At 41.8% G+C, this 27,610-nt stretch overlaps 3 protein-coding genes across 3 annotated transcripts in view; 2 read left to right on the forward strand and 1 right to left on the reverse strand.

Moving 5' to 3' along the window:
• The window catches only part of LOC306927625 (ferroxidase HEPHL1-like), a 30,000-nt gene extending 26,389 nt beyond the window's left edge, over positions 1 to 3,611 (reverse strand). Inside the window, exon 1 of the mRNA XM_079507425.1 lies at positions 3,166 to 3,611. Within this exon, the coding sequence (XP_079363551.1) occupies positions 3,166 to 3,341 (176 nt within the window). The 5' untranslated portion in view covers positions 3,342 to 3,611. The remainder of the gene's footprint in view (positions 1 to 3,165) is intronic.
• A 4,159-nt stretch (positions 3,612 to 7,770) lies between these two features.
• On the forward strand, positions 7,771 to 9,855 carry LOC306928798 (outer dynein arm-docking complex subunit 2-like; the record flags this gene model as incomplete). The annotated part of the gene is made up of 1 exon (XM_079509070.1): positions 7,771 to 9,855. The coding sequence occupies one exon, from the start codon at positions 7,771 to 7,773 to the stop codon at positions 9,853 to 9,855; it is 2,085 nt and encodes a 694-aa protein (XP_079365196.1).
• Positions 9,856 to 15,904: 6,049 nt separating this feature from the next.
• Positions 15,905 to 27,449, forward strand: tmem135 (transmembrane protein 135). Its single transcript, XM_079507733.1, has 15 exons — positions 15,905 to 16,160; positions 17,058 to 17,185; positions 17,775 to 17,867; positions 18,365 to 18,398; positions 18,591 to 18,656; positions 19,349 to 19,395; positions 19,512 to 19,553; positions 19,812 to 19,997; positions 20,248 to 20,317; positions 20,565 to 20,732; positions 21,152 to 21,215; positions 21,442 to 21,518; positions 23,762 to 23,860; positions 24,464 to 24,531; positions 25,439 to 27,449. Exons 1-15 carry the CDS (start codon positions 16,023 to 16,025, stop codon positions 25,566 to 25,568), a joined length of 1,410 nt encoding a protein of 469 aa, XP_079363859.1. The 5' UTR covers positions 15,905 to 16,022; the 3' UTR covers positions 25,569 to 27,449.
• Positions 27,450 to 27,610: the final 161 nt, after the last annotated feature.

The raw sequence follows: 27,610 nt of genomic DNA on the forward strand, positions 1-27,610 counted from the left end.
AACAACGGGAGGTAGGATTAATAGGTTTCTAGAAACCTAGAAACCAGTCTGAAAGACCTGCCACCTTCTTCATCTGTGAGCAGTGCCAGGATGGCCATTTCTGTGTGTGTGTGTGTGTGTGTGTGTGTGTGTGTGTGTGTGTGTGTGTGTGTGTGTGTGTGTGTGTGTGTGTGTGTACGTATGTGGGACCGTGCGTGCTTGCTTGTGTGTGTGTTACATTGTGCTATTGTGACCAGTGCTTCCACCTGAAGGATCAACCATCTCACTTCTGTTCGTCATTCCTTTAATGTCAGCAAGCCTCACCACAACTTGGAGTGGAACACTGTCAACTCAGTTGTCATCCAGGTCACAAGCTGCATCTGTCCTGTCTGCAACGCAGTGGGTTATTTATGCCCACTGATGTATAGCGTCAGCCCTAAACAAGACAGCGTAATACGGTAAATGTTTGTCCATTTTTTACACTGGTGTTTTTTTGTGAGTAGTGTGTCTGTTCTGCATGTTATAACGGAAGCCCTAATGGGTGAAGACAGTCCAGTTTCTCAATGTTTTGTCTCATGTTTTGTTTGTTGTTCTTGACCACAAATGTTAAGAATGTATAGCATGTTTAGACAGATGCTATAGGTTCATTGTTAACTGGAACAACAACCTAACGCAAACCCCTAACTCCAAGCACGGCGCAAGCCGTGCAACGCATGTCGGGAGTGACGGGTGATTTCCTTATGTCGGACCTAGAGTAAGTCCGACATAGGTCGGAGTAGAGTAAATATCCCCTTTTCTTCATTTCCGACATTTAAAAAATATATATATTTTTCTAAAAACGAAATGATCACAACTTTTTCATCAATTAAAAATAATTCCAATATTTCCAAGAAGTAGTGTTACATCAAGTTACATCAAAATTCACTTTTGGGTCTTTGAGCTAAGGTTTGGGAACCACTGTGCTAGATGCCTAAATTGTAATCGTGGTGCGTGTTTATTGAGGGTGGGATGCCTATGACGCCTGAGGGCGAGAAGCGTGCACGCATCCACCTGGGTGACAGCAGACTGCTGGGCGAGCGACTCTAGGGCGAGGTTGCGTGCACGCATCCGCCTGGGTGACAGCAGACTGCTGGGTGAGCGACTCTAGGGCGAGGTCGCGTGCACGCATCCGCCTGGGTGACAGCAGACTGCTGTGCGAGCGCTGGCGCTTTGAAATGGAGGGTCAGATCAACATATCCGCCTGGGTAACAGCAGACTGCTGGGTGAGTGCTGGCGCCTTGGCATGGGGGGGTCAGATCAACATATGGAATGAATTCTGTACTGGCCATATATGGAGCGTGTCTTGAGTGTACAGGGTTTGATGAGGTCAGATCAACATATGGAATGTCAGAACGGGTCAGCTCCATATATCATCTAAGGGTGGCAGCGGGGGCAGTGTACAGGGTTTGATGAGGGCCCAGGTAGGGCCAGGCCTTAATTTTTGGGCATGTTGAGAACTCTAGTTTTCGCTGGCTGCCGGGTGCGGCTGCACTAATAACTTTGGGGCTGGCCCGTCTAGAGTTTAAATGGACAGGTATCAGTCAAAAGGGAGACATCGAAGAGGAAGGACGGATGGGATGGAATGTCAGAACAGGTCAGCTCCAAATATGGAGATCTAAGGGTTTGAGGTCAGATGTAGAGTTGCTGGCCAATATTGATGACATCAAGGATCTCCATATATGGGCTTAATATTGATGACATCAGGGATCTCCATATATGGGCTTAATATTGATGACATCAGGGATCTCAATTCCTGATGAGGTCATGCCTGGGGGCGACCAACCAAACAAACAACTGACTTACGGGAAATGCACGATTGCATAGTAAATGCAAATGAAACTGAAAAAATAAAAACTCAACTTAAATGAGCAAATCCAGAATCAAACTGAATTAAAAACACAGAAAAAAATAAAACAAAAAATGTGTGTGTGTGTGTGTGTGTGTGTGTGTGTGTTGTGTGTTGTGTGTGTGTGTGTACGTACGTACATACTGTATGTATATGTATGTATGTATGTATGTATGTATGTATGTATGTATGTATGTATGTATGTATGTATGTATGTATGTATGTATGTATGTATGTATGTATGTAGGCCTATACATCTCTCTCCTATCAAAGTGTCAGGGCACAATGGAGCTCCAATCTCTTAATCCTTACCAATGTGTACTTGTATAGGGTATCTACAAAATTCAAGCCTGAGTCAGTGCATCAGCTGAATGACTAACCTGTATAATAAAAGGGACTAATCCACATATTATGTTGTGAGGGAAATGTGGAAGACACTTATTGGAAGAAAGGACAGAAAACCACCAGAACTTCTACCAATACAGACAAAATGCCATTCATTCCATTCACTGTAAGAGTTTGTATGACCTTGGACAACCCATAGCTATTTGACCCCACCCCAAACTTCTAGCTAATGCAGTGTGTATTATCAGCTGCCAGATGGAACTCCTCGACTGAACTAGGCCTACTGCAATCCATAATGGGAAAATGATAGGTCTATTGGAGATTCTTATCTGAAATCAACCTGAACATAAAATGATGGCTATGCTGGTTCTAAATCCGGCGCACGCACGCACGCACACACACACACACACACACACACACACACACACACACACACACACACACACACACACACACACACACACACACACACTTCGCATAATTACGGAGATATTGAAATACTTGGATAAGTTGGATCTGTTTAATTGATTCCCTTTGGTAGTCTAATAGGCTACACCTGTTGCCTTACTTGCCTATTAACTGTAAGCTACAGTCAGATATATACTATGGCAAAGCCTTCTTTCTACTAAAAGTATGATAGGTGAAGCTGAGTAGGTATAATATAATAATACTAGATATATTATTGACTATCTGAAACAGACCGGTGCACTGTTTGCCATTGCCATAAACCAAGGAATTATAGGCTATAGCATTTAAACGCTGATATTCAGTTTGTTGTCAAGGGGTTTAGTGGGGGTTCCTGAGGACACGGCTGCCTTGAAAGTTAACTGAAAGTCCTAAAACATAATGGTAGCTATACTATCTTTTACAGTAAAAGAAGGATAAGGATAACGGATCTCTAGAGTAGACAACCAACTGAAAACTGTCACTGAGCACAAAACACGCCACAAACTCACTCGTCATCTGCGATGTCTTTCCCGTTGATGAGGTTTTTTCCAGTCGGTGTGTAATCCCACAGATCCTCTTTGATGCCGACATAGTAAACTCTCGTCCTGCCAGCGGCACCCGCCGCTGTGGCAGACCAGAAGAGGATAAACAGCACGCTTGCTAGCCACTTCGGTGTCAGAGCCATGTTCAACTGATCGGTCACTGAAACCAACTTCACCGCGGTCGCCCAGCTGCTGGATGCAGGGCGATAGGGTATGTAACAGCTTTATGTTGACGGGGAGCAAAGTAAAACCTCCGTTAACTCCCCCATACAAGCACGTCAACTCAACACTCAAAATGAAACTCCGCTCCTTGGGGAACAAACAGTTGCGCTATTCAGCCCGTGACTTTCTGAGTGTTGGTCTGAGCAGGGCATGTGGGTATGACCGCCCACCGCTCTATATAATTTGGAATAACTCAGCCTCCTCATATCAGGTCAGATCGGTGATTCAATCTCAACTCTCCCCCCCCTTGATTAAATCTCTAGCGTCGCGAGACTTTTAGCTGAACGGGGGAGAGGGGACCACCTGGGATGAGATGATGGGGACCCCGTCACCCCCCCCCCCCCCTCCCCCAACCTATCCCTGGGGCTGGGGCACCTGCACCGTACACTGACGAACCCTGCAGCGCAGTAGCCTATCAGTTTGACACTTTGTGTACTGCACTTAGGCTTTGTTTGTAGGGCAGTAGCCAGTAGGTCACTTATAAAATACTGTGATAATGGTAAAATGTGAATCACTTTATTGATTGGCACATAGTTTTATTGAATTTGAATCAAACATACATGAAAACGACTGACAATTGACGTTCCGAAAACAAAACAAGACAATATACGTACAATACACACAAGGGGAGATGTCTGCCTCTCTTCTCTATTGATGATCATTCATAATACATAAGTACCTCAAACAGGTGCATACAGGTTAAACAGGTTTAACTGAATCTATACAAAATCAGGTCTTATGGTAGAAACATGGTCTAAACCAGTTATCTGTGAAGACTTCAACTTGACCTCTGAAGCTGAATGTAATTCTCTCCATAATAAATATACTATAGATTAAATCAATCCATTCATTCATAGTTGGTATAACATTTGTAAGCCACTTTTTTGTTAAGGCTTTTTTGGATGCCACCAGATTGGCACATTTCTGAAGTTCTGAATTCTGTTCACTTTAAATTATGCTCCTTTGCAGCTACACTATAGCAATATGTCGGATGATGTCGGATTGTCGGCTATGCATCATCAAAGTGATATTTGCATAATCATTCATAGTTCCATTGCTGGAACCAGAGTTGGCACAGAGGCCCATGCATCATCTAGCACTGTGTACTTTAGAGTAGACTGACCTACATCAGTGCTAGTGTGACACCTGCTGACCAACTTTATGCATTACAAGTCATAAGCTGTTTAATGATAGCTTTATAATGGCTTTATTATAGCACTTGTAAAAACGATACTTACACAGTGCTTAACCGGTGTAAAATGCATGAGGCTTGAAACCCACCCATCTAACTGTAACGATAAAAACGCGTTAGCGCCTTTACTTTTGAGTGGTGTAAACCACTCCTACAACTGGCTTTGTTAGTTTACGTGTCTGTCTGTCTGTTTGTCTGTCTGTCTGTTCGTACCAAAAAAGTAGCATGGTTGCTATGGTCACCCAGTTCACACGGGTGTGATTTCATTACGTCAGGCATTACGTCAGACCACAGCTGATCAGTCTATATAAGACCTTACACCACTCAGTTCACACGGGTGTGATTTTATTCTGTGTATGACCAGCCTACTCTAGCATTCTCTAGACTGTCAGTAACCAACCCGAGATTCAAGCAGTTTACCAAATTTGTTGTTCCGGACTTGCATAAGTATAGTCTACTCATTTGTCAGAGCACTCAGTGTAGTACCCATTTAATTATACCATGTATTGTAGAGGCTACTCTGTAATATGATGTCATCATAGTGATGACATCAGGAAACTCCATATATTGTATAAGGGGTCAAGGGGACAAGTAGAGATATGTGTGACACCAGCTTGCGCCTTAAGGACACAGACAGACAGAACCATGCACAGAAAGTCAGACATAGGCTACAAACATTTGTGGATTTTCGGACTGTGCTGGACAACTGCCAGTTCAAATTCCCAATCAGGACAACACATCCTATAGGTTACAGGTGAGGCGATCACAAATAAAACAAGGTATAAAACATGCAGGTAAAGAGGTTTACTAAGGCACTGGGCAGTAATACGTAATATAATGTCAAGTGTGTCAACTCAAGTAGGCTATAACCATTCTGTCACAATGACATTGACAACTACTGCATTTGACATGCCCTCCACAAAGTGTAAGTAAAACTTTACTTGCTTGGAGGACAGATAGATAAACATGGAAAATGCTATTAGAATCAATCTAGTATTTAGTATTGATTTATTAATTGATTGATTGACATTGTCTTGCAAAGGCTACTGTATGCATAAATGTATGCTGTACTGAATTTGTATGTACAGTATCTACCTACATATTTTAATTGAATTCCTCTTATACATATTCTCATTTCTCATGCCTAAACTGGGGGCAAAGCTTACCAAGCATCCTATATGCATCTTCAAGCCATACCAGGCTTCCCCATCTGGCCCCGGTGTATAGTACAATTCTCTTGGTTAGTCCACCTTGCTTGGAGATGGCATCATAAGATGGCATGCATGCCCAGGTCTGATTCTTCCTCTTACTTTGGAGAGACAAAATCCAAACCCCATCCAAAACAATCACAACAATCACAGCTGTCTTTTGTGCTTTGCCACGACAATCTATTATATTACACCTCTCAATTCACAATTTCCTAATAGCATGTTGCATAAAACAAATAGCTCCCCACCACGACGTAACAGAACATCCAATACAGTCAGCGTTTGTCAATGTTTATTAAAATAACTTCCTATTAATTTAACTTTTGATTCGTTTGGCTGGCAATATAGGCATTGGGCATACTACTTGGGCATAATACTTTCTGACCAGCTGATCACTGATAACTGACAAACAACAACAAAAACACAGACATTGTCATTGTCTATTTTAGCAAACTAATATAACATATTATATCTTGCTGTACATGATCAATATTAAGCCCATATATGGAGATCCCTGATGTCATCAATATTGACCAGAAACTTTACATCTGACCTCAAACCTCCAACCCTTAGATCTCCATATATGGAGCTGACCTGTTCTGACATACCATATGTTGATCCTTCCCCATCCATCCTAACCTTTCTTTTTTTTTATTTTGGCTTTCGCCTTTATTTTTATTTTTTGATGGAGGGACAGACAGTAGGCTGACAGGAAATGGGGAGAGAGATGGGGGGATGACATGCAGCAAAGGCCGTCGGGATCGGGAGTCGAACCCACGGCACACCGCCAGACTGGATTACCAGCCAAGGTGCTGTAGTGGATATCTTAAACTCATAATCAAAGTGTAATGAAGTCGAAGTCCAGAACCAAAGAAAGGTTTAAAAGTGTTGGGAACACAATCACGGATTTAATCAAGAGCGCTCCTGGAAATGCCACCATACGAATGTATCATGACATCCCCCAATCACAGGTTGACACCCTCTCTTATACAGTTCGAGAGTTCTCAAAATAAGAAACACATGGTTGGAAAACAACAAGACACTCCTTTAACACATGACTTTATATGGTCCTTCCAGTCTGCTAGAATTCACACAAATAGGCTTTTGACTGCTGGTAACAGGTGGAAGAGTTATTTCCTGTCCTACCTCTGTGAGCAGTTGCCTTACATGGATTGAAATGTCATTTTCCCATTACAGTGCCTGGACCGCTGAGCCATGGCCCAGGCCTGATGGCTCCCTTTTGACTGATACCTGTCCATTTAAACTCAGCAGTCTGCTGTCACCCAGGCGGATATGTTGATCTGACCCCCCATTCCAAAGTGCCAGTGCTCGCCCAGCAGTCTGCTGTCACCCAGGCGGATGCGTGCACGCGATCTCGCCCTTTAGGGCAAGGTCGCTTCTCGTCCCCAGGCGTCTTACTGGTATATAGTATTTTGTTGGGTGAACTACTCATTTAAGGTTGTATTAATGAATCCAAACTTTTATTTCAATGGAAGAGAGAGGAGCAGAGAAATCCCCCAGGTCGGTACCAGGTAGAAGTGAAGTATACAGTAGCATTACAGTGAAGTATACAGTAGCATTACAGTGTTGTAGCATTACAACTGTTTCAGTGCGGAAGCTGCATAAACAAATCAATGGACTCGGTGTAGATTAAATCACATACTGAGGAGGGACGATTAGCCTACATGAAATTCCATACATTTTTCCCAACATCCAAGAAGCCATGGACAAATTCAGGACAATGATGGACAAACTGCAATGGCAACTGTACAAATCGGCATTGTCAGTCATGCATGCCAATGGTTTGTGTTGTATGTATGTGACGTAAGACCAGAGCGCTGGTGAGGGTGTTGTAAGGTGAAAAACATTGCTATCATAACACATCACTATGAAAAAGATATTGTTAGATGTCTACTTGAGGACAAAAGAGACACAGATAGAGAGACATCCATGAACAACAACATCACTCTGCCCTCAGAGGAGTACTGGCAGATCCAAAAGCTGGTGAAATACATTAGGATAGGCAACCCAACAGCCACTGTGATTGCTCTGTGCGCCATTAGGGATTTTAATTTATTGGAGGAGATGTCACAACTGGCCATCTGGGATGTAGATGGCATTGAAGTCCTCGTTAACTTGCTGAATACAGAAGACATCAGATGCAAAATTGGCTCTCTGAAGATCCTGAGGGAGATCAGTCATAACTCTCAGATCTCCCGTCTCATCACCGACCTAGGTTCCCTTCAGACCATGGTGAGGATCCTGGACTCGCCGGTGAAGGACCTCCAGGCTCTGTCAGCCGAGACCATCGCCAATGTGGCCAAGTTCGGCAGAGCCAGGAATACTGTCAGGCAGTCTAGAGGCATTAAGATACTGTTGGAGATGCTGGAATGTGTTCCCGTTTCGGCCAAGCTGACTGACAAGCAGATGAAAGATGTGGAGGTGGCCCGGTGTGTTTCTTTGGCGCTGTGGAGCTGTAGCAAGAGTACAAGGAATAAGAGGGCCATCCAAAAGGCTGGGGGCATCCCCGTGCTGGCACGCCTGCTCATGTCCCCCCACGAGAACATGCTCACTCCTGTGGTGGGAATTCTGGAGGAGTGTGCTTCAGAAAGACACTACCGAACAGCCATTCTAACTAAGGGCATGATCAAGGGCCTTGTCAAATCCCTCAGATTTGACAACCAGGAGCTTCAAATGCACTGTGCCCGTACTATATTTAAGTGTGCAAATAAGGACAAGCGCATCATTGATGAGGTGCGTAAGTACAAGGGCCTGGAGCCCCTAGTGTCCCTGCTGAGCCATGTGGACAATAAGCTGCTCCTGGCCGCTGCCGCCGGAGCCATCTGGAAGTGTTCCATCAGCATAGAGAATGTGGCTGAATTTCAGAAGTACAAGGCTCCGGAGAAGCTGGTTGCCCTGCTGTTGAAGCAGACTGATGAAGAGGTGCTGGTCAATGTGGTAGGAGCTCTGGCGGAGTGTGCCCAGATTCCTGCCAACAGAGACATCATCCGCAAGCATGGAGCCATGGAGACACTGGTCAACCTGCTCACTCGAACCAACGATGCTCTGCTTGTGAATGCGTCCAAAGCGGTGGGTGTCTGTGCCATTGATATGGAAAACATTGACCGCCAAAATGGATTTTCTCTGCTCTGGTCCTTGTTGAATAACACTAATACACATGTCCAAGCCAGTGCTGCATGGGCAATTTGTCCATGCATCGAGAATGCAAGGGATGCAGGGTTAATGGTGCGCAGCTTTGCGCAAGGTGGATTGGAAGTCCTTGTTAATTTGCTGAAGTCACCAAAAAAAGAGGTGCTAGCGAGTGTTTGTGCTGCCATAGCCAAAATAGCCAAGGATAAGAAGAATCTGGCTTTTATCAGTGATCAGGGTGTTGTACAAATGCTTGCCGACCTGGCTGACACAATTGATGATAGTCTCCGTCGCCACTTGGCTGATGCCGTCGCCTGCTGCTGTATGCAGGCCAACAACAGGGAGTTATTTGGGGAGGCTGGGTCCGTGCCCCACTTGGTAGACTATCTCACGTCCACGGACAGTTCAGTCCAGCGTGCCACAGTGCAGGCCCTGTTTGAGCTCTCCAAGGAGCCCGCCAACTGCATCACCATGCACCAGTATGGATCTGTCAAGCTCAGAGACAGCCTAATGTCTCTAATGGGCTCCACAGATGAGGTCCTCCAGGAGGCTTCTGCCGGTTGCATGGCCAACATCCGACGCAAACTGGCCACAATCCCAACACGGTTAACGCCAAACAATCGCAACACTCAGACACCCAACAACCCCACTATTTTATCAGTGCCAAAGGGCTGCCAAGATGACGATTCGGGACAGAATACAGAGGAGGAGTCAGAGTCTAAACATGATGAGATGGATCTGCAGCAAGCAATTTTACTTCAGGACATCACAGTAGAGGAAATCACCAATCAGGACGTCACAGCAGAGGCCATCACCAATCAGTCAACCCCCAAAGCAGATGATCTTACGGAGGCACCTTCTGATGATTCTGAAGAGATTGAGTAAAAAGTTTCTTTGTAAAGCATAAGCTTAAAGCCATGGAGAAACAGAAGAATGAACAGGAATATTCTACGTGATGGAACAATCGATTGCACTTCTGGAATGAAATGGCTACCACCAAAGGAGAATAGCTGGCATGAGAAGAGAAAGGATCTGCTTCGACAAAAGGAGGCAATTTTTTTTCTTTTTTTTTGCCATAATTATACATTAAAAATGATAATACGGGTACAGTTTATGCTTGGGTTTCAGCACAGACTACTTTGGTGTTGGTGGGTTAAAAAACACATTTTTACTAAATTGTTTAATTACTGGCAATAATATGAGATATTATAGGTCTACGTTAAGATAAGCTAAAGCTAATAGAATCATTTTTGCTACCGTTGTTCCTCTGTACAAATTAAAAGCTAAATAAATGTGTTCTAGGGAAATAGTTAAGACTGCTTGATTCCCAGCCAGGGAAACAAATATAACTAGAAAGGTGTACTCTGTGGAGTGTAAATCTCTGTGCAAATCAGTGGTGTAAAGTAATAACTACATTTACTTAAGTAGTTTTGAGTATTTCCAATTTTCTGTACATTTACTTCTCCACTACATACAAAACATAACCACTTAAGCCCTATTTTGTACTTCAGCTATTTGAAAATAGCCAATGTACACGCTCAGTAGCTCACAATGTGTTGCATTTGCAACACATTGTTGAAGATTTTTGAAAAAGAAAAGTATATTATATATAGTATACTTTGTCCTTATACCTACCTTGAAGCGTACCTTAGTTACGTCACCATCAACAGCCAATAAGCGACCACCATTCTTACCGACACACACACACACACACACACACACACACACACACACACACACACACACACACACACACACACACACACACACACACACACACACACACACACACACACACACACACACACACACATACATACATACATACATGGGTGTGGACGAGGGTGGACGCCTCTGCCTTGCATAGTCCCCAGTGAATAGGCAGGTTGCCCTTCACTGGTAACCTTACATTGGGGGTGGACGCCTCTGCCTTGCATAGTCCCCAGTGAATAGGCAGGTTGCCCTTCACTGGTAACCTTACATTGGATTTTAAATATATGAAGGTATTGTAGGCTGGGATTTTACAAAAAAGCCCCCCTTTTAAATACATACATGTATACAGACATACAGACATACATACATACATACATACATACATACATACATACATACATACATACATACATACATACATACATACATACATACATACATACATACATACATACATACGTTACCTTTTAACCACCCAACATCGAAACATATCTTAATTACGTCACCATCAACAGCCAATTAGGGACATACAGATACATACATACATACATACCACTTTTGGTCCAGCCGACCACAATACTTGCGTGCTGCTTGCGCAAGTAACTAGAAATGCACTCTGTCAAGCTGCCAACTTGCGCATTGCACACAAGTAGGCCATGTATGCCTGGTGGTGTACACCGACATACACACATACAGCCAATACATACCCCCTATTGACCTTTATACCATTTTGAAACGTACTTTATCGAGAACAGTGGTTTCTCGACATTAGTCCAGTACCTAGCCTGTAGACCTGCTCGCAATCTGGTGTTGGGGGAATTTCTCACTTGAACTATTGACCTTGAAAGGTCATGGTCAATTTGCTATTCCGAAGACCTTGGCCATAACCTGGCCATTGTTTGGTGTAAAAAACGGTGCAATTAGTCTAATGCAACTAATTGTGACATTTACAATTCATTTCTGATATTATTTTGACCATTAAGGATCATCTTGTCAGATATCAATGTGTTTTTATTCAATAACTCAATTCCGATTTTTGTCTTTAATAATTACCGGTATTTGTTTTATTTATAACAAAAGACATGAACCTAAAAAAAAAAAACAATTCTAAATGACCCCCTTAAACTTATATTTGAATTAGGTGCTTTAATTAGAAAATAAAACTACGTAGAAATAAAAGTGACATACAAATAAAATCATAACAAAATCAAATAACAATTTCACACAAAGTGCACCATTGTGGGAATGCAAGTTAGTGTGATGGGTTTTTACATGAAGGATTTTCCAGTTTTCCATGGCAGAATATGCCAACGTTTTTCTGGAACACTGCCAGACCTTGGTGGTCAACAGTCAGGATGGACACCCATCCTGGGGTCGATCCCCGACCTCTTATGCCTTGGTCTGCCAGCATGACTATGACATTGGTTTAAATTAACAAGCTGGTCTTGCACCATCTCTTGTTACTTGCAAGGGAGGCCACGTGGAGGCTGTCGTCTTCTACCCCCCATTTTAATTCTTTCTTCACCACATATGTGTGCATGCAGGTTAGTGTGAGGATTTTCCAGTTTTCCATGGCAGAATATGATGCAGGGAACTCCAGCAGCATAGCAGCCACATCGCCGACTGTCACACTTCCCTGCACACTTGCATACTGTGAGCAAACTGGGTGGTAAGGGCTTCAGACATTTTGATGGCAGGAGTGTACCAAAGTGCTCCTCCCATCCATGATTCACTTTGGCTCTTGTCTTGCCTTGGGTTCATTGGCTGTCACAAGCAGGTGGCAAGCCCTATGCACCAGAAAAGCACCTTCTTGGATGTGACCTCTGATTACACTACTTGTGGGAGGGAGAGCATCAAGTCCAGCTCTGGCACTGGTGGCATCAAACGTCTCAGCAGTTGTACTTGACTTGGCCCCCGCCCAGACACGTACCAAGTAGGCTACTTCTCTGCCAACACTGTGTCTTGTTCTGTCAAGGTCCAAGGTCTCCAAAGTTTGTTAAATATTGTACTGGGTCAGAAGCCATAGATTTCAGATTTCAGATTTGTATTGAAGGGATAGCCCCGTTGAGATGCAGCATCTCATTTCCGAGGGGGACCCGTAACACACAAACAAGATACATAAAACATACACAGTACACAGATATGCACCTTGATCACTGTTTTGGCTAGTGGTGCTCCAAGATGAGAGACTGCTTGATGCAGTGGAAGCATGCGCCGGCGTGCCCCACTTCTCACCAGTGCCATACTGCTGCCAGATCTCCTTCACCCCCAGTGATTGGAAGTATGGGGTGTAGTACAGCAGTAATGCAAAGGTGTCTGTTTCATTAGATACTATGACAACTCTCTTGCACTGTTTCACACGAACAGCCCACTCCACATGCACCACCAATCTGGTGTCTGCCTCCTCCATCCAGTTCAAGAGGTCTGGTATCTCGTCACCACCTTCGCTGGGAGCACCTCATCATTAGAGAACAGAGCTGACAATGATGGTGGCATTGCCACAGGCTTGAAATCACACCATATCCCGAACTAGCAGCTGGAGATTCTACGGTTGAATGTAAGGCGGCGACTGGTACTCAGTGCATGCTGGAGATGGCATTCTGTGTGTCTCATGGTGTGGTTGTTGGTGAGAAGGTTGAGGACAAGATTGGTGATTGACCCAATCTCGTGGAACAAGAGCTCAAATTCTGCCACAGAATTTGCATTGTGTGTGGCGATCCTGAACAAACCACTGGCCTATAGAAAATTGCCTGTAGAGCTCAGGATGTGTGAACTCTAGAACCTTGATTTGTTTGAGATACCATGAGCCATGGGGGTCCACCCCAGGATGGGTGTCCAGCCTGACTGTTGACCACCAAGGTCTTGGCAGTGTTCCAGATAAATGTTGGCATATTCTGCCATGGAAAACTGTAAAATCCCTCATGTAAAAACCCATCACACTAACTTGCATTCACACAATGGTGCACTTTGTGTGAAATTATTTGATTTTGTTATGATTTTATTTGTACGTCACTTTTATTTCTACGTCTTATTTTCTAATTAAAGCACCTAATTAAAATATAATTTTAAGGGGGACATTTAGAATTGTTATATTTTTTAGGTTCATGTCTTTTGTTATAAATAAAACAAATAATTGTGGAAAAAATACAATAAAAGTGACAGTAAAGTCAAACATTGGAATTGAGTTATTGATTAAAAACACATATTGATATCTGACAAGATGACAAGATGATCCTTAATGGTCAAAATAATATCAGAAATGAATTGTAAATGTCACAATTAGTTGCATTAGAGTAATTGCACCAGGTTTTACTCCTAACAATGGCCAGGTTATGGCCACGGTCTTCGGAATAGCAAAATGACCATGACCTTTCAAGGTAAATATCATCCAAAATGGTTAAAATAGTATCAGAATTCCACACACCTGAATTAGTCAGAATGGAGGTATTACATGCAAATACACCCAGAAACAAAAAAGTTGTATTTTCAGCATAGTCGATAGCGGCCATATTTGATGTGGCCATTGCGCCAAATCCACCACTATGGCGGACAAGCACCTCGTTGACTTTTCATGTCTAGGGACCCATTGACTCAGTTCAAGTGAGAAATTCCCCCAACACCAAATTGCGAGCAGGTCTACAGGCTAGGTACTGGACTACATTGGCTGGTAGAATGTACCGACATACATACCCAGCTGATCGCTGGTATTGGTCCCTGATTGGCTCTGCTTGTGCAAGTAATAATAATAAAAATATGAATAATATTATTAATAATAATAATAATAATAATAATAATAATAATAATAATAGGTCAGACTTATATAGCACTTTTCTAAGTACCCACCCAAAAGGAAGGAAACAATATAAGATAATTAAGTGCTAGATTAAAAAGACATAACATAAGCATCGTAACCAGACCTCAGCTGGGAAAGGCTTGAAAAGTTGGGTTTTGAGTGACGTTTTGAAGGAGAGGAGGGAGGGGTGGTTAGAGAGGGGTGGTTTGGGGAGTGCATTCCAGAGGGGGGGCAACAGAGAAAGCCCTGTCTCCCCAGGTATGGTACTTGGCCTTGGGGACCTCCAGGAGGTTGGCTTCACTGGACCAAAGTTAAGAAAGTAAAGAAATCAGAATACATATGATCTTTAATCAGTCATGGACAGCAGCAGTGTGTGGCAATTGTTAGACAGCAAGCATACATCTCAGAGGCAAATATTGCACTTTTACTCCACTACAATCAGTCAGGGCTTGACATTAAGGCTTGTCCTGTTGTCCGGGACAAGTAATAAATCTTTCCGGCAAATGCATAACATTTAGTGACTCTTGGTTTCACTTTTTCTGTGACGCTCCTAGCAGCCAACAATATTGTCTGGCATTATTGTCTGGCTTTCCTAATAATCACCTTTTCCAATATGGTTAATAGCCCTAGAATGTCTAAGAGCTTACATACGTACATTTCATGTAGGTCTATTCTAAATACCCCTCATCAGAGAGAATAAGTGGAGATATCTTTTACTAAATACACGTTTTCTGCCAGAACTTTCAAATGAATGTGAAACTAGTCCCCACAACGACTCCAAGTCTTAGTCCGAAGGACTTCAAGGACAGAGTATTTCTACATTGCATTATTGATACTTTTACTTAAGTAAAACATGCAAGTACTTTTTCCACCACTGGCTAAAACCACCTTTAGAAAAACACAATACCCGAGGCATACCCTGCTCGCTCCTGTGGGACTTTTATTGTCCATTACATTCAGCTCTAGCCACCCTTTGTCAAGTCCCGCCCCTGGTTGTGCCACTCTTCGCACCCATTGGTTGCCGTTTCGTTGTTGGACAAAAATCCTTTCTCTCCATCATTGAAATAACGTGTTTTTCAGTTGCTTCGTATTGATATTCTGTGCATTCAATTCTTATTTTGAACTTGGTGTCAGTAAAAAGGAACATCACAGGTGCAGCATGATGACTGGGCATATCATGCTTGTTTTTAGTTTTCTTTCGCCCAAAAATGATGTTTTAGCAAATTCAACATAAACAAGGCAGAAAGAGCCTGCTGAGTTCAAGAGAGAGAGAGAGAGAGAGAGAGAGAGAGAGAGAGAGAGAGAGAGAGAGAGAGAGAGGCGAAAACATATCTACCCTGACCTTTCTGGCCCTAACCCTGGGGAACACCATGGGAACACAGTGAGAACTGAGGACATCTGGTGGACAGGCAGGGGAACACACGAGGGGCTGTAGCGATTAAGCGATCCGCGTCCCCGGTGCGACGGCGCGCGCACGACGCACAGCTTGGGTTGGGGAGCGGATCGCCTGATCTGATCACCACGACTACTACTAGTGGCGACAGACATGGCTGCCCTCAGCAAGATACCGCACAGCTGCTACGAGATAGGACATACCTGGAACCCGTCGTGTATCCAGTCGACTCTAGAAGTGACGAGAGGGGCTCTAGAGGTCTCCTTTAAGATATACGCGCCCCTGTATTTGGTAAGTCCCCCGCTTTGACCTCAGACACTGGGCTTACGAGCCACTAAAGCTAACGCAGGCTAACCAAGTATAGTGAACATGGCAGTGAGCTGTCAGACAGCATATATGAGGGCTCAAGTTCATGCATATACGAGTATGTTATTGCATTGACTGCAGACCTTCAGAATGTCCCCTAGATATTATAGATGCACCGCTTTAGCAATGTCAATACGCTACGATTCATGAGCTAACTTTAGGAACACGTCACAATGGCACTGCAGTTGCCATTTGTTGTTGAAAATTGACTAATAATAATCACAACGAGTGAAAGATAGTGAGAACGAGAAGCGCCTGACATGACAAGTGTACATGATTACAAAAGGCTTCAAATCACCACTGTGTGGCTGGATTGTCTAAACCCAGTAACACACAGAACTTCCAGAGTTGCAGGCGAGGTAACTGCCTTGATGGACATTGTACTAGCTTCAAGCTCACTTGTGAGGTTGTACAGTCAGTAATTCACTGTTAAGTGGTCAAACTTAAGGTCCCAACATAGAATGTAATTGGGTTGTAGAATAATATTTATTTGTATATGTCACATATTTAGATGCTTATTTGCACTTACATGACTTCATGACACCATGCCCACTTATTTATGTATGTGAGAGGTCATGGGGAGACTGTTTTGTTTTGTTTTCTGTATAGACAGCCTTGCTCTTCGTACTCCTGAGATGTGTCTTGCCTCTGTGCTTCATGTAATAAAATTGCTCAATTCACAGGTGTCATAGTTCAACTGCTCAAATAATAAAAACATCACATCACAATGATGCAACTGCTGCTAGATGTCAACTGCTGCTAGATGTCCTGATTAGATTCCAATGAGCTAGTAACTGTGGGACTGTTGTTTGTGCTTTACAGATTGCAGCCATCTTAAGGAGAAGGAAAAAGGAGTACTATTTGAAGAGGCTTCTCCCTGAGATCTTACAGTCTACTTCATTCCTCACTGCCAATGGAGGACTCTATATATTTTTCTTCTGCATTGTCAGGTATGGAGCTCCTACTGTATGTTCCCAATTGCACGCACGCACGCACGCGCACACACACACACACACACACACACACACACACACACACACACACACACACACACACACACACACACACACACACACACACACACACTTCTGCACACTGACACATACACAATCAGTGACCCATTCAAGGCCTGTCAATGACTCTTGTTTTTCTTGCGAAAGAGCTGTTTATCTGTTGTCCACAGATACTACATGGACTTTTATATGCAATAAGAATAATGTTTATTGGCTTGGCTGGTAATCCTTGGCTGGTAATCCAGTCTGGCAGTGTGCCGTGGGCTCGACTCCCGATCCCGATGGCCTTTACTGCATGTCACCCCCATATCTCTCTCCCCATTTCCTGTCCGCCTACTGTCTGTCCCTCCATAAAAAATATAAAATAAAGGCAAAGCCACAAAAAACATTTAAAAGAATAATGTTTATTCATTGATGACGCTTGGTTTTTCTTGTTGCGAAAGATTACTAAAAATGGACTTTCATGGGCTATAATGATTTAATGTATTCTTTCTTATTAAATCAAATGATATTTTTCCCCACTCAGGAAGATGCTTGGCGGTTTCTTACCGTGGTCTGCTGGGTTTGGTGCGGCTCTGCCTGCCTCCTATATCTCCATCCTCATTGAACGCAAGAGCAGGTAAGAGGTTCTTGTCTTTGTTCTCTCCATGTCCATCCTTGTCATCTTCTTGTGCAATCTATAAAAAGTAAATTGATTGCACATACTTCAGTTTATGCTATTAAATGGCAATGCCTGTTGTCTTGAAATGTTATATCTGTCTCATAGATAATTTATTTGAGTTACAGAAAAGCAGTCACACACACACAATGCAAAATGCAGGCTATTCATCACAAGCTAATTTAGAACTGACAGCTTTATTATTATTATTATTATTATTATTATTATTATTTTTGCTGCAATATGGATGTGAATTAGTAATCTGGCTAATGCCCAAGTTGCATATTCCTGGATAAAGTCCAGACAGACTACATCAATCTAGCAGAGACAGGAAATTGAGGGCTGCAACATAGGTCGGACGTCCTGAGGTGGGAATCAAGCCCATTATGTTGCCTGCACATTGACTGGTTGAGCCCCTATATATCAGTTTAACACTGTCTCTGTTCTCCAACTTTCAGGAGAGGACTACTGACAATATACATGACAAACCTGGTAAGAACCGCTCTTTGTTCTGATCTACCAATTGCCATAGAAATGACCTTCACCCCCAGACTTTTATCTAAACTTTTATTGGTTGTTTTAGAGAGGTCTCCTTCTCCTATTGCAAAGCAAATCTATGTGGTGGTCTTAATTTTTAATAGACCCATTTCCTGTGTAAATATGCATTTGCAATCTTGCTGACAGGCCACTGAGACATTGTTCCGCATGGCAGTGACGCGAGGCCTCATCAACCCCCTCAAACATGGAGAGGTAAGGTGGTGGGGGCCTATTGTACAGTCTCAGATCAAAATAGAAGTGTGCCCCAGTGCCCCCCACAACTATTCACCAAAACCAGAGCAGAACTCCCACCACGGGACTCTGGCAATCAATGAATACAGTTGCAACCACTATATTTATGGCAAGTATTTAATACAACTTAAGTTAAAAAATTGTGAACTATCCCTTTTAACACAAAGAAGTTGTCTTGGCACTTGCCAAGAAGCAATTTCTTTTGGTTCTTGGCTAGAAGGAATTTGTCTTGGCAGTTGGCAATTTATATGGAATTTGATTTGGCTCTTGGTGCAGAAACAGCTCAACATGAAACAAATACAATTCACCTATAAAGCGCACATGGTCTCCGGTCTCTTGCAGAATATAGCAATGAGAGTGTTAGAGTAGACCTACTAGACAAGTACACACAGCACTGCCAAAAACAGTAATTTTGGAAAAAGAACACAAAGTTTGAAGAAGCATCAAGCTTTTAAATGTCAGTGTAAGTTTAGTTTTAGTACAGTAGCACTTATCCAGAGCGAATTGAAATAATTGCAACTTAAATAGTTGATGTATTCTAGACATCAGATTGTATCATTCTTACGGTGTAATGAAGAGGGACTTGAACCAAGTACCTTCAGAGTGTATTGCACCTGTTGTGTCTGATGCTATTTGCTATTTGTCCTCTTCAGGTGCTCTTGTTCTGCACAACGGCATCACTCTACATGTTCTTTTTCAGGTAAGTGGGACAATGAGAGGACTGATGCTTTCTGGTGAATTGTTTGGTTAGGTTTATCAAAAGCCTTGAAGCAACAGCTGCCATTTAATGCTTGTATTGGATTTTTGTCTTTCCAGGTGTAAAGATGGTCTCAACGGCTTTGCATTTTCTGCGTTAAAGTAAGTCAGTAATTGATTTTTAAACCAGTGGCTTTTATCTTCTACCCAGGTTCCCAGATTGCAGCTGGTTTTATCTTCCATGTTTAGTTGCATTGACCTAATTCCTAAAATCTAAATTGGATACAAAGAAACCTAATTGAATTCTGGAACACCGCACAAGAGAGAATCACTGTGGTTTATGTAAAGTTTGTTGATAACATCTCATTGTAGATAGAGAGCTAACATACTGTCTTTTTATTAATGTATTTATTCCATCAGGTTCATCGTTGGGAAGGAAGAGATTCCTAGTCACTCCATCACACCAGAACAAAGTCACCACATGCCCTCAGAGAGGATTTCTGCTATAGAGACTGAGATATCAGAGATATCACGAGAGGCACAAGAACGCCCTGGCTCCAATAGGAAAGATCTGCTTGCCCTTACTAGAGGCCTGCTAGAATCAATGTGAGGGACTACACACCTTTTAGACCTCATCATGGACTTCATTATGTAGACTATGCACTCACAATAGTCACAAGCACAGTGTACAGTAACACAATTGAGCTTATGTAAACTATGTTTTCATTAAATTATCATACACTGATATAATTTCCATGTGTTTCCTTGTGTCTCTTAATCACACATAACCAATTACATGGAAACATGATGTGCACAGTTGTAAACTTATTTTATTTGTTATTTTTCTTTAATCCAGATGCAAGCGAGGGCCCAGACATAGATGTTGTAAACATTACCAGGACAACTGCATCACCTACTGTGTCAAAGTAAGAGCATTCCTTACTGATGCCATGATTGATGCAACATTTTTCAGTGCAGTTTGAACTCAGTATTTATTGTAGATACACTGTCCTAATACGCTAAGGTCACAGGCTCAACTCCCACTGCAGTCATGGTGAAGTGAGGGTTGCAGGGCACCCAACCCTACTTACACACTCACATACTTTATAAATCATCTAAATGCAACTGTAAACATAAATTATTTGTATATTTTATTTCATTTATCATGTCTAGGGTTTTGTCAGGATGTTCAGTGTGGGCTACCTGATCCAATGCTGCCTCAAAGTCCCCTCCGCCTTCAGGCAGGTGTTTACCAAGCCCTCGCGCCTGCCCTCGCTCTTCTACAACAAGGAGAACTTCCAGCTCGGGGCCTTCCTGGGTTCTTTTGTCAGTATATATAAGGTACGTTTTTATCACTTTTAAAATAATGGTATCTACTGTACAGAGAATATTCAAACACAATTATGATAACGGTGTGGAGAACTTACTGCACATTTCATACACAAGAAACCTGAATGCAACATATTGTGTTATATTCTTTCTTTAAGCTGAAAATTATGCATTATTCACAAATGGTCTGCTTTCACCCAAATGTTAGCCTACTGTATATAACATAGATTGGACATTATTGAATTATGTCAAACTAAATCACACTTGTGTGAAGTGAGGGGTGCTCATATCATCATACATCATCACACATCACATTCCGTGCTCAGCCAATCAAATCATCACAAATGTAATTTCGGGCAATCACTTTCAACACTTGTATTGTGTGTGTGTGCGAGAGAGTTGGTCTTCAATTCAATTCTCTTTTAACTCAGGGAACGAGCTGCTTGTTGCGTTGGATGCGTAACATTGACGATGAGCTCCATGCAATCATAGCTGGTAAGTCACAGCATCATTAACTGTCCAATTAAATGCATTTTCTTTTCTTCAAGACCAAGAGTCAGACTTATCAAGGGTGTGTACACTTAAAATGATGCTGTGCAAAAATCTTCACTGTATCTACTGAAATAAATCAGACATCTTGGATTTTATATATGCAAAGCACATATTGAACTTGAGTATTTATTTCTCTTTTCCTTTCCCTCTTACTTAATCCCTCCTAAAGGATTCCTGGCTGGCACATCAATGTTCTTCTACAAAAGCACATCAATATCTATGTACCTCTTCTCCAAGCTGGTGGAGGTAAGGGAATGCTTTGCATACGTTTTGTGGGTGCATTGTTTCTGTTACAGACATGACAGAAATATCAGCCGCTATTAGTGCTGCAAGAATTAAATTCGAATATTCCTTTTAAAACACCACGTGGGTTCGAATCATTCGAATGTTGAATGTATATAATTCTAATATAAAATATTGCAGCCTAATTTGCAGTAAAACTTTCTCTTTATTTCTCTATATGCACCGGTCCTGTATCGGCCGCGGTTGGTGCTGAGAAATGCGCTCTCTTGCGAGATCAAATGATTCATAAATATCTTAATAGCCTAATTTTTATATAATGATTTAGTTTAGATACAAGCCCGGGACTTATCTGGGGAACAGAGACGCATCGCTCCAACGATGTGCACATCGTGCTGAGCCTGCTGTGATAGAAGTTCTTACCTCGACATGAAACGGGAAATAATCAAAGCAATGCATTTGTTTTTGGTTTAAATCAAATTAAGGTAGGCTACAGGATAAATGTGTCACAGAGGGAGCTTTAACGCGAGAGACAAGCTTGCATTGTTTTTACATAGCGTTTTCGGTCAAGTCTCACTGTAAACTGTCTGCCTTGAGTGCCTTCACGACCAGATGAATCACAGTTTCAGCTTGACCTGTTATCATTTGTAACATTGTGTGCTTTCTAATACCGAGCAAGTTAAAGTCAAAAGCCTAGTAAAGCCTAGTGACTCCAAGGCTTATAACTCTATGCTCCGGAGGCAACTGTGTTTGGGTGGCGGTGCACTGACCGTGGCACTCTGTTGTCAGTGTAAAATCTGTGTTAACAGGCAGGCACAGCAGTGCGAGGCAGCTGATTTATTCTTCATTGTATGCTGGTGTATGCATGTATATAATCTACAAGCTCACAACGCGTTGCTTCAACGACGCATTGTGGACTTTTAACTCGGCTCTCGTTTACACACGGCACCGTCATACGATTAAGTAAAGCTTTAGGGGAGACTTCTGCCTCTGTGGGTTCTGTGATCTTGCGAGACAAGCCGCCAATTAACGTTACTTGGTCCAGAGTCTCGCGAGAACACAGCATTTTTATTTTTTTATAGATTATTCTTTATTTTTTTATATTCGAATATTCCTTCAAATATGGAATATTCATTTGCAGCACTAGCCGCTATCCACAGCAAGCGCATATCATGCTGTTGAGAAGCTGCTGATGAGTGTAGAATTGCATGGTAATTTACCAAAACTGTAAAAAAAAAATAAAAAAAAACAATCTTCCTCTTCCTGGAAAATGTCACAAATTTTGTTTAAATTTGACTATTTCATATCCTGTACAAATGGGCAGTTTAACACTTGCATGATGACATTTATCCTTGGAAAATTATTAGTTACCGGTAGTTAGACAATAGACATCAAATTCCATTCTCGAGTTAATAATGGATATATTAACACAACAGTGCAGTGTGCCGTCAGTCCATTTGGTTACAATTTAGCATACACACTCTAAATATGGATAAATGAACACTGAGGATTTTAGTGCAGTGTACCCGGAGGTGGCGACAGAGTAATATTAACAGTTGACAATTTTAGAGAAGCCAATTGTAGGGGTTGTTTTTAACACACTGTTTAAGTTTTCATTTTTATAGAGAGACGGAGGGTTGCGATTTTCAGTGCACCTGATTTAGTGTGCAACCAAGTAGGATATGAGAAAGATATTTGATTTTGGCTGTCATCTAATTGCACAATAGGATAAACTGTTCTTTCAGTAGCATTTGAGTTGACCGTGAAAAACTACACCTTATAACTTTACACACACAAAGCAGCTATGATCCCATTACTATAACAATGACACATCTCCAGGCAGTCTGTGATGTGAAGACATGGCCTCCTTGGAGGAGACCTTTTCAATATTACCTAATGAATGTCCGGTATCAGGGTGGTATCGAGGTGATATAGAGCTTGTAGGTCTGCTATTTTTGAAAATCGAAGAACGACGAATGACATAGAAACATAGCTTTTTCAGAAAACTGTCAGGATGTAGAAGACATTTTTAGAATCTGATCTCAGGTCAAAATGGGTTAATGATGTGTTTGATGTTTGTCCCTCTATAGACCATGTACTTCAAGGGTATTTAATGATGTGTTTGATGTTTGTCCCTCTATAGACCATGTACTTCAAGGGTATTTAATGATGTGTTTGATGTTTGTCCCTCTATAGACCATGTACTTCAAGGGTATTTAATGATGTGTTTGATGTTTGTCCCTCTATAGACCATGTACTTCAAGGGTATTGAGGCTGGCCACTTCCCCTACTTTCCTCATGCCGATACCTTCATATATGCCGTCTCCACTGCCATTTGCTTTCAGGCTGTAAGTAATAAAAGCACACATGTATAATGATATTGTTTCATGCTCAGGAGTCAGGACAAAATTGAAAATTAAATTACAGCTGGATTGCCATGGAATTTGCTGTTCATTGTTATGCTCCTAGGAGGATGACCCATACTGAATCTTTTTTTTATCCTCTCACAAGATATCTCAAAATCAAATAAGCAGATTTTCATGAAGCACAATCAGGCAACCCAGAAGATGAACCCTAACCATTTACCTATCCTCTTGGATAACCCTCAGCCCAAATTGTCAACTTTGCACAAAATGTATCTCATAATGTTATAGTTACATAATGTCAGTTTGCAGGATGGACCCTACTAATGTTGGCACTCCCATGAGTGGTGACTATGCTGGTTAAATACATGTAAATTGATTTTTTTTAAGGATTGTTCCAAAATTCGTCATCCATGTATATGATTTTACATGCCAAATATGGTTTCATTTTTACATGCCAAATATGGTTTCAAAATAGAACAGGACTCTTGAATGGTAACTGGTTGAACAGTGTAGACTAACGTAGCAGCATTAGTGAGGTGCCTGGTGTTCATTTCCCTTCCTGATTTTACTCGCACCAACTCACAGGCCGTGATGGAAGTGCAGAACCTTAGACCATCGTATTGGAAGTTCCTCCTGCGATTAACCCAGGGCAGGTATGTTAATATGCACTTTGTATATTATTTTGTATGTGTGAGTGTGAAATGTTTGGTTTCCCACGTTGGAGATCTGGGTTTCAATCCAGGTATCCCTCGCATTTCTTTCTTTTTAGTGGTGAGTTGGTGAATGTAGAAGAGTATATAGAGAAAGACAAGTGGATAAACTGAAAAATGAATATATTATGCCAGCATATCAGTGTAGTGATCAGGTATGCTGAATTGCTGATGTCAAACATGGTAGATCATTTGAAACGCCACCAAGCAAATTTAATTTGTCCTTTTGATTTACAGTAGACTGTGGGAGAAAGTATAAAGCTATATCCATAATATATCACAATTAATATACACGCTGCTGCCAGCCTGTATCATCACCAGAACCCCTGTCATCAGTCTCATTACCCCTGTTTTACACCAACTCCACTGGCTTCCCATCAAATTCCGTATTGATTATAAGATCCTCCTGCATACATTCAAGGCCATTCATAACCTCTCCCCCCCATACCTGTCTGACCTTGTTCACGTCGACATTCCCATTTCCCACCTGGTCTCTCAGGTCTGCCTCCTCCATCAAACTGAAAGTCCTTCTGACCTTCGTCTGTCCACCATGGGGTCAAGAGCTTTCAGCCGCTCTGCCCCTCACCTCTGGAATGACCTCCCCCTGATATTAGAAACAAGGACACCATATTCCAAACCCACCAGTTTAGGCAGGCATATGGCTGACCTTTGTGTCTATCTGCTGCAAGCTGTACTATACTTTTTTGCTTTTAACTGTTCTGTATTAACTGTTTTTAACTTGTTGTACGGAAACCTTGAGTGCTCTGAAAGGCGCCTTATGAATAATAATATTATTACAGTAGTTGACAAAAATATGACGATGGAATCTCTATCCCTTTCCTGTGTCTAGGTTTGCTATGATGAACCGGAAGGTGCTGGACGTATTTGGAACCCAGGCTTCTAGGGATTTTAAAGGCTATGTGCCCAAACTGGACCCCCGTTATACCACGATGCCAGGAGCTGACATTACATTGGGCTGACCTGGGACAAGGCTTAGGGATCAGAGGGGCCGTGTGGGGTGCAGGGGAGAGAAAGGGGGTCTGGGACTCCAGGACCCCCTTTTCTCCAACCCTTTGGCTTCAGTGTTAACATCCACATGAAACGAGCAGCACAGAGTCTTCTTATGAAGACCGGTTTGAAAGGTTTTTGAAAGCTGTAATGGCAGCTCAGAAATTGTATTTGTGTAGAAAGGCTGTAATTTAACAGATTTATCCAAAACAGTCTACTCATACTTATTTTGTATACATGGGTAACTGCTAAAATAAATTTGAAGTCCAAATTATGAACAGATGATTTATTTTATTGTTATTTTTTTACTTTTACATTTAGCCTTTGCCATCAGGGAAACTACTTTAGTGTACAGTCAGTGTTGGTACCGGTGGTTTTAATACCTGGATGTCACTTCGGTTTTGCCATTTTGCCATTTCGTGAAACAGGTTGTGTTTATGCAAGGTCACTTAGAGAGGGATTACAAACGGTTGGCACCTTCCTCCAGGTTGACTCGTGACTAGTGCATAACCTAATCGGCCAACGTCTCAACTATTGGTGCTTTCATTGCTGGCAGAATGCGGAAACAAAACTAAATATATTACGCCCACCTTGAATGTCTGACCGATCAGTCACACTGTCCAAACTTTATTCAGCTAGTCAGAACATCTCGTACAGTACATTATGTGCAAGAACAGCCAAACAATGTTTTGAGGGGCACTGCCGAAGTTCTAAATTATGTAATTTTGTAGTTCTAAACTACCCTGTCCTTCCTTCCTTCTCCATTTCTTTTTAACGCTTGTTCTATTTTAGAAGTGTTTGGCCAAGTCTGAGAGTTTATTGTAATTGCCTTCATTTTGATGGGTTAGATGTTAGACCAATATTCATGATTCATTTTTCAGTATGAATATACAGACTCGAGTGTGATTTTCACTAGGACTGACAAGGTGAAACTGTTTGAGAGCAGCACTCAGGATCATTTGTGTGGCATAATTTAATAAAATGTGAAATTGCTTTGCCTTACAGAAGTAACATTGCTATTCTGTACAGTCCAAATTACCCCTGATCGAGTTGCTTGTGCATCTGGTTGTAATTGTAATTTGGTTAAGCACAGAGTTGTCTAGTTATCACAACCAACTCGTTTTTCCTCTATTTTCTTCTTTCATTAGATTCTGTATTTGTTACATCAAGTACAGTAAGAACAAGAAGTGAAAGCAGTTCAGAACTACTGCTCTGTAGTTGAGGAACCACTGATGGATGCCTAAATTCAGGAGCAACTCCCATAGTCATTTTGCTCAAGAGTAGCAAGTAGATATACTATATGTGGTATGTCTCTTAATTGTATTATAATTTTTTTACATTAAGAGTGATTATTTTCAGTACTAGTGATGCAGTATGTGATAAAACTTTCAGTCTCAGTTTGGTGTATGCGTTGAAGTAAGACGGTGAAGATGAGCAAAGGCTCAATTGTGTTCCTTTACTAACACATTTATTCAGGTGGACCATCAGGCTACGTTGGGACTGCATGTACTCCAGGTGACTGGGTGATTATTGCAGGTGGTTTAATTGTAGAAAGGTTCAACCATTTGTGTTGTCTGTAAACTCAGGCGGTTAATGCTGAAATGGAAGTTTACTAATTACATAAGTATCCATTCCCTCAACTGACGATTGTGAAACAAATAAAAAATAACGCCATGCAACAGAACTCAGAATGTAGGAGAGATGTTTTAAATGAAGCAATATACGTATAAACTACAGAAAATGTATCGTACATCATTATCAACAATTAAGATGTACATTTGTAATTTATGTAAAAAAAAATAATCATTGACTTTATAATAAAACATTTGTTCACTCTTGTTCGTGTGCCAGTGTTATAAAGTTGTATTGAGATCAAGTAATTATTTTCCTTTTGCTTATTTACAAGAGCAAGATCAGTAGACTAAAGTCCTGAGTCCAAAACTGTCTTTGGGACTTTATGTGGAGTTTGCATGTTCAAGTGGGATTCCCTCCACCCCAAAAAACTCATTGCTCA

This window comes from Electrona antarctica (genome assembly GCF_951216825.1).
Source record: "Electrona antarctica genome assembly, chromosome: 8".
In the NCBI taxonomy this organism is placed as follows: domain Eukaryota; kingdom Metazoa; phylum Chordata; class Actinopteri; order Myctophiformes; family Myctophidae; genus Electrona; species Electrona antarctica.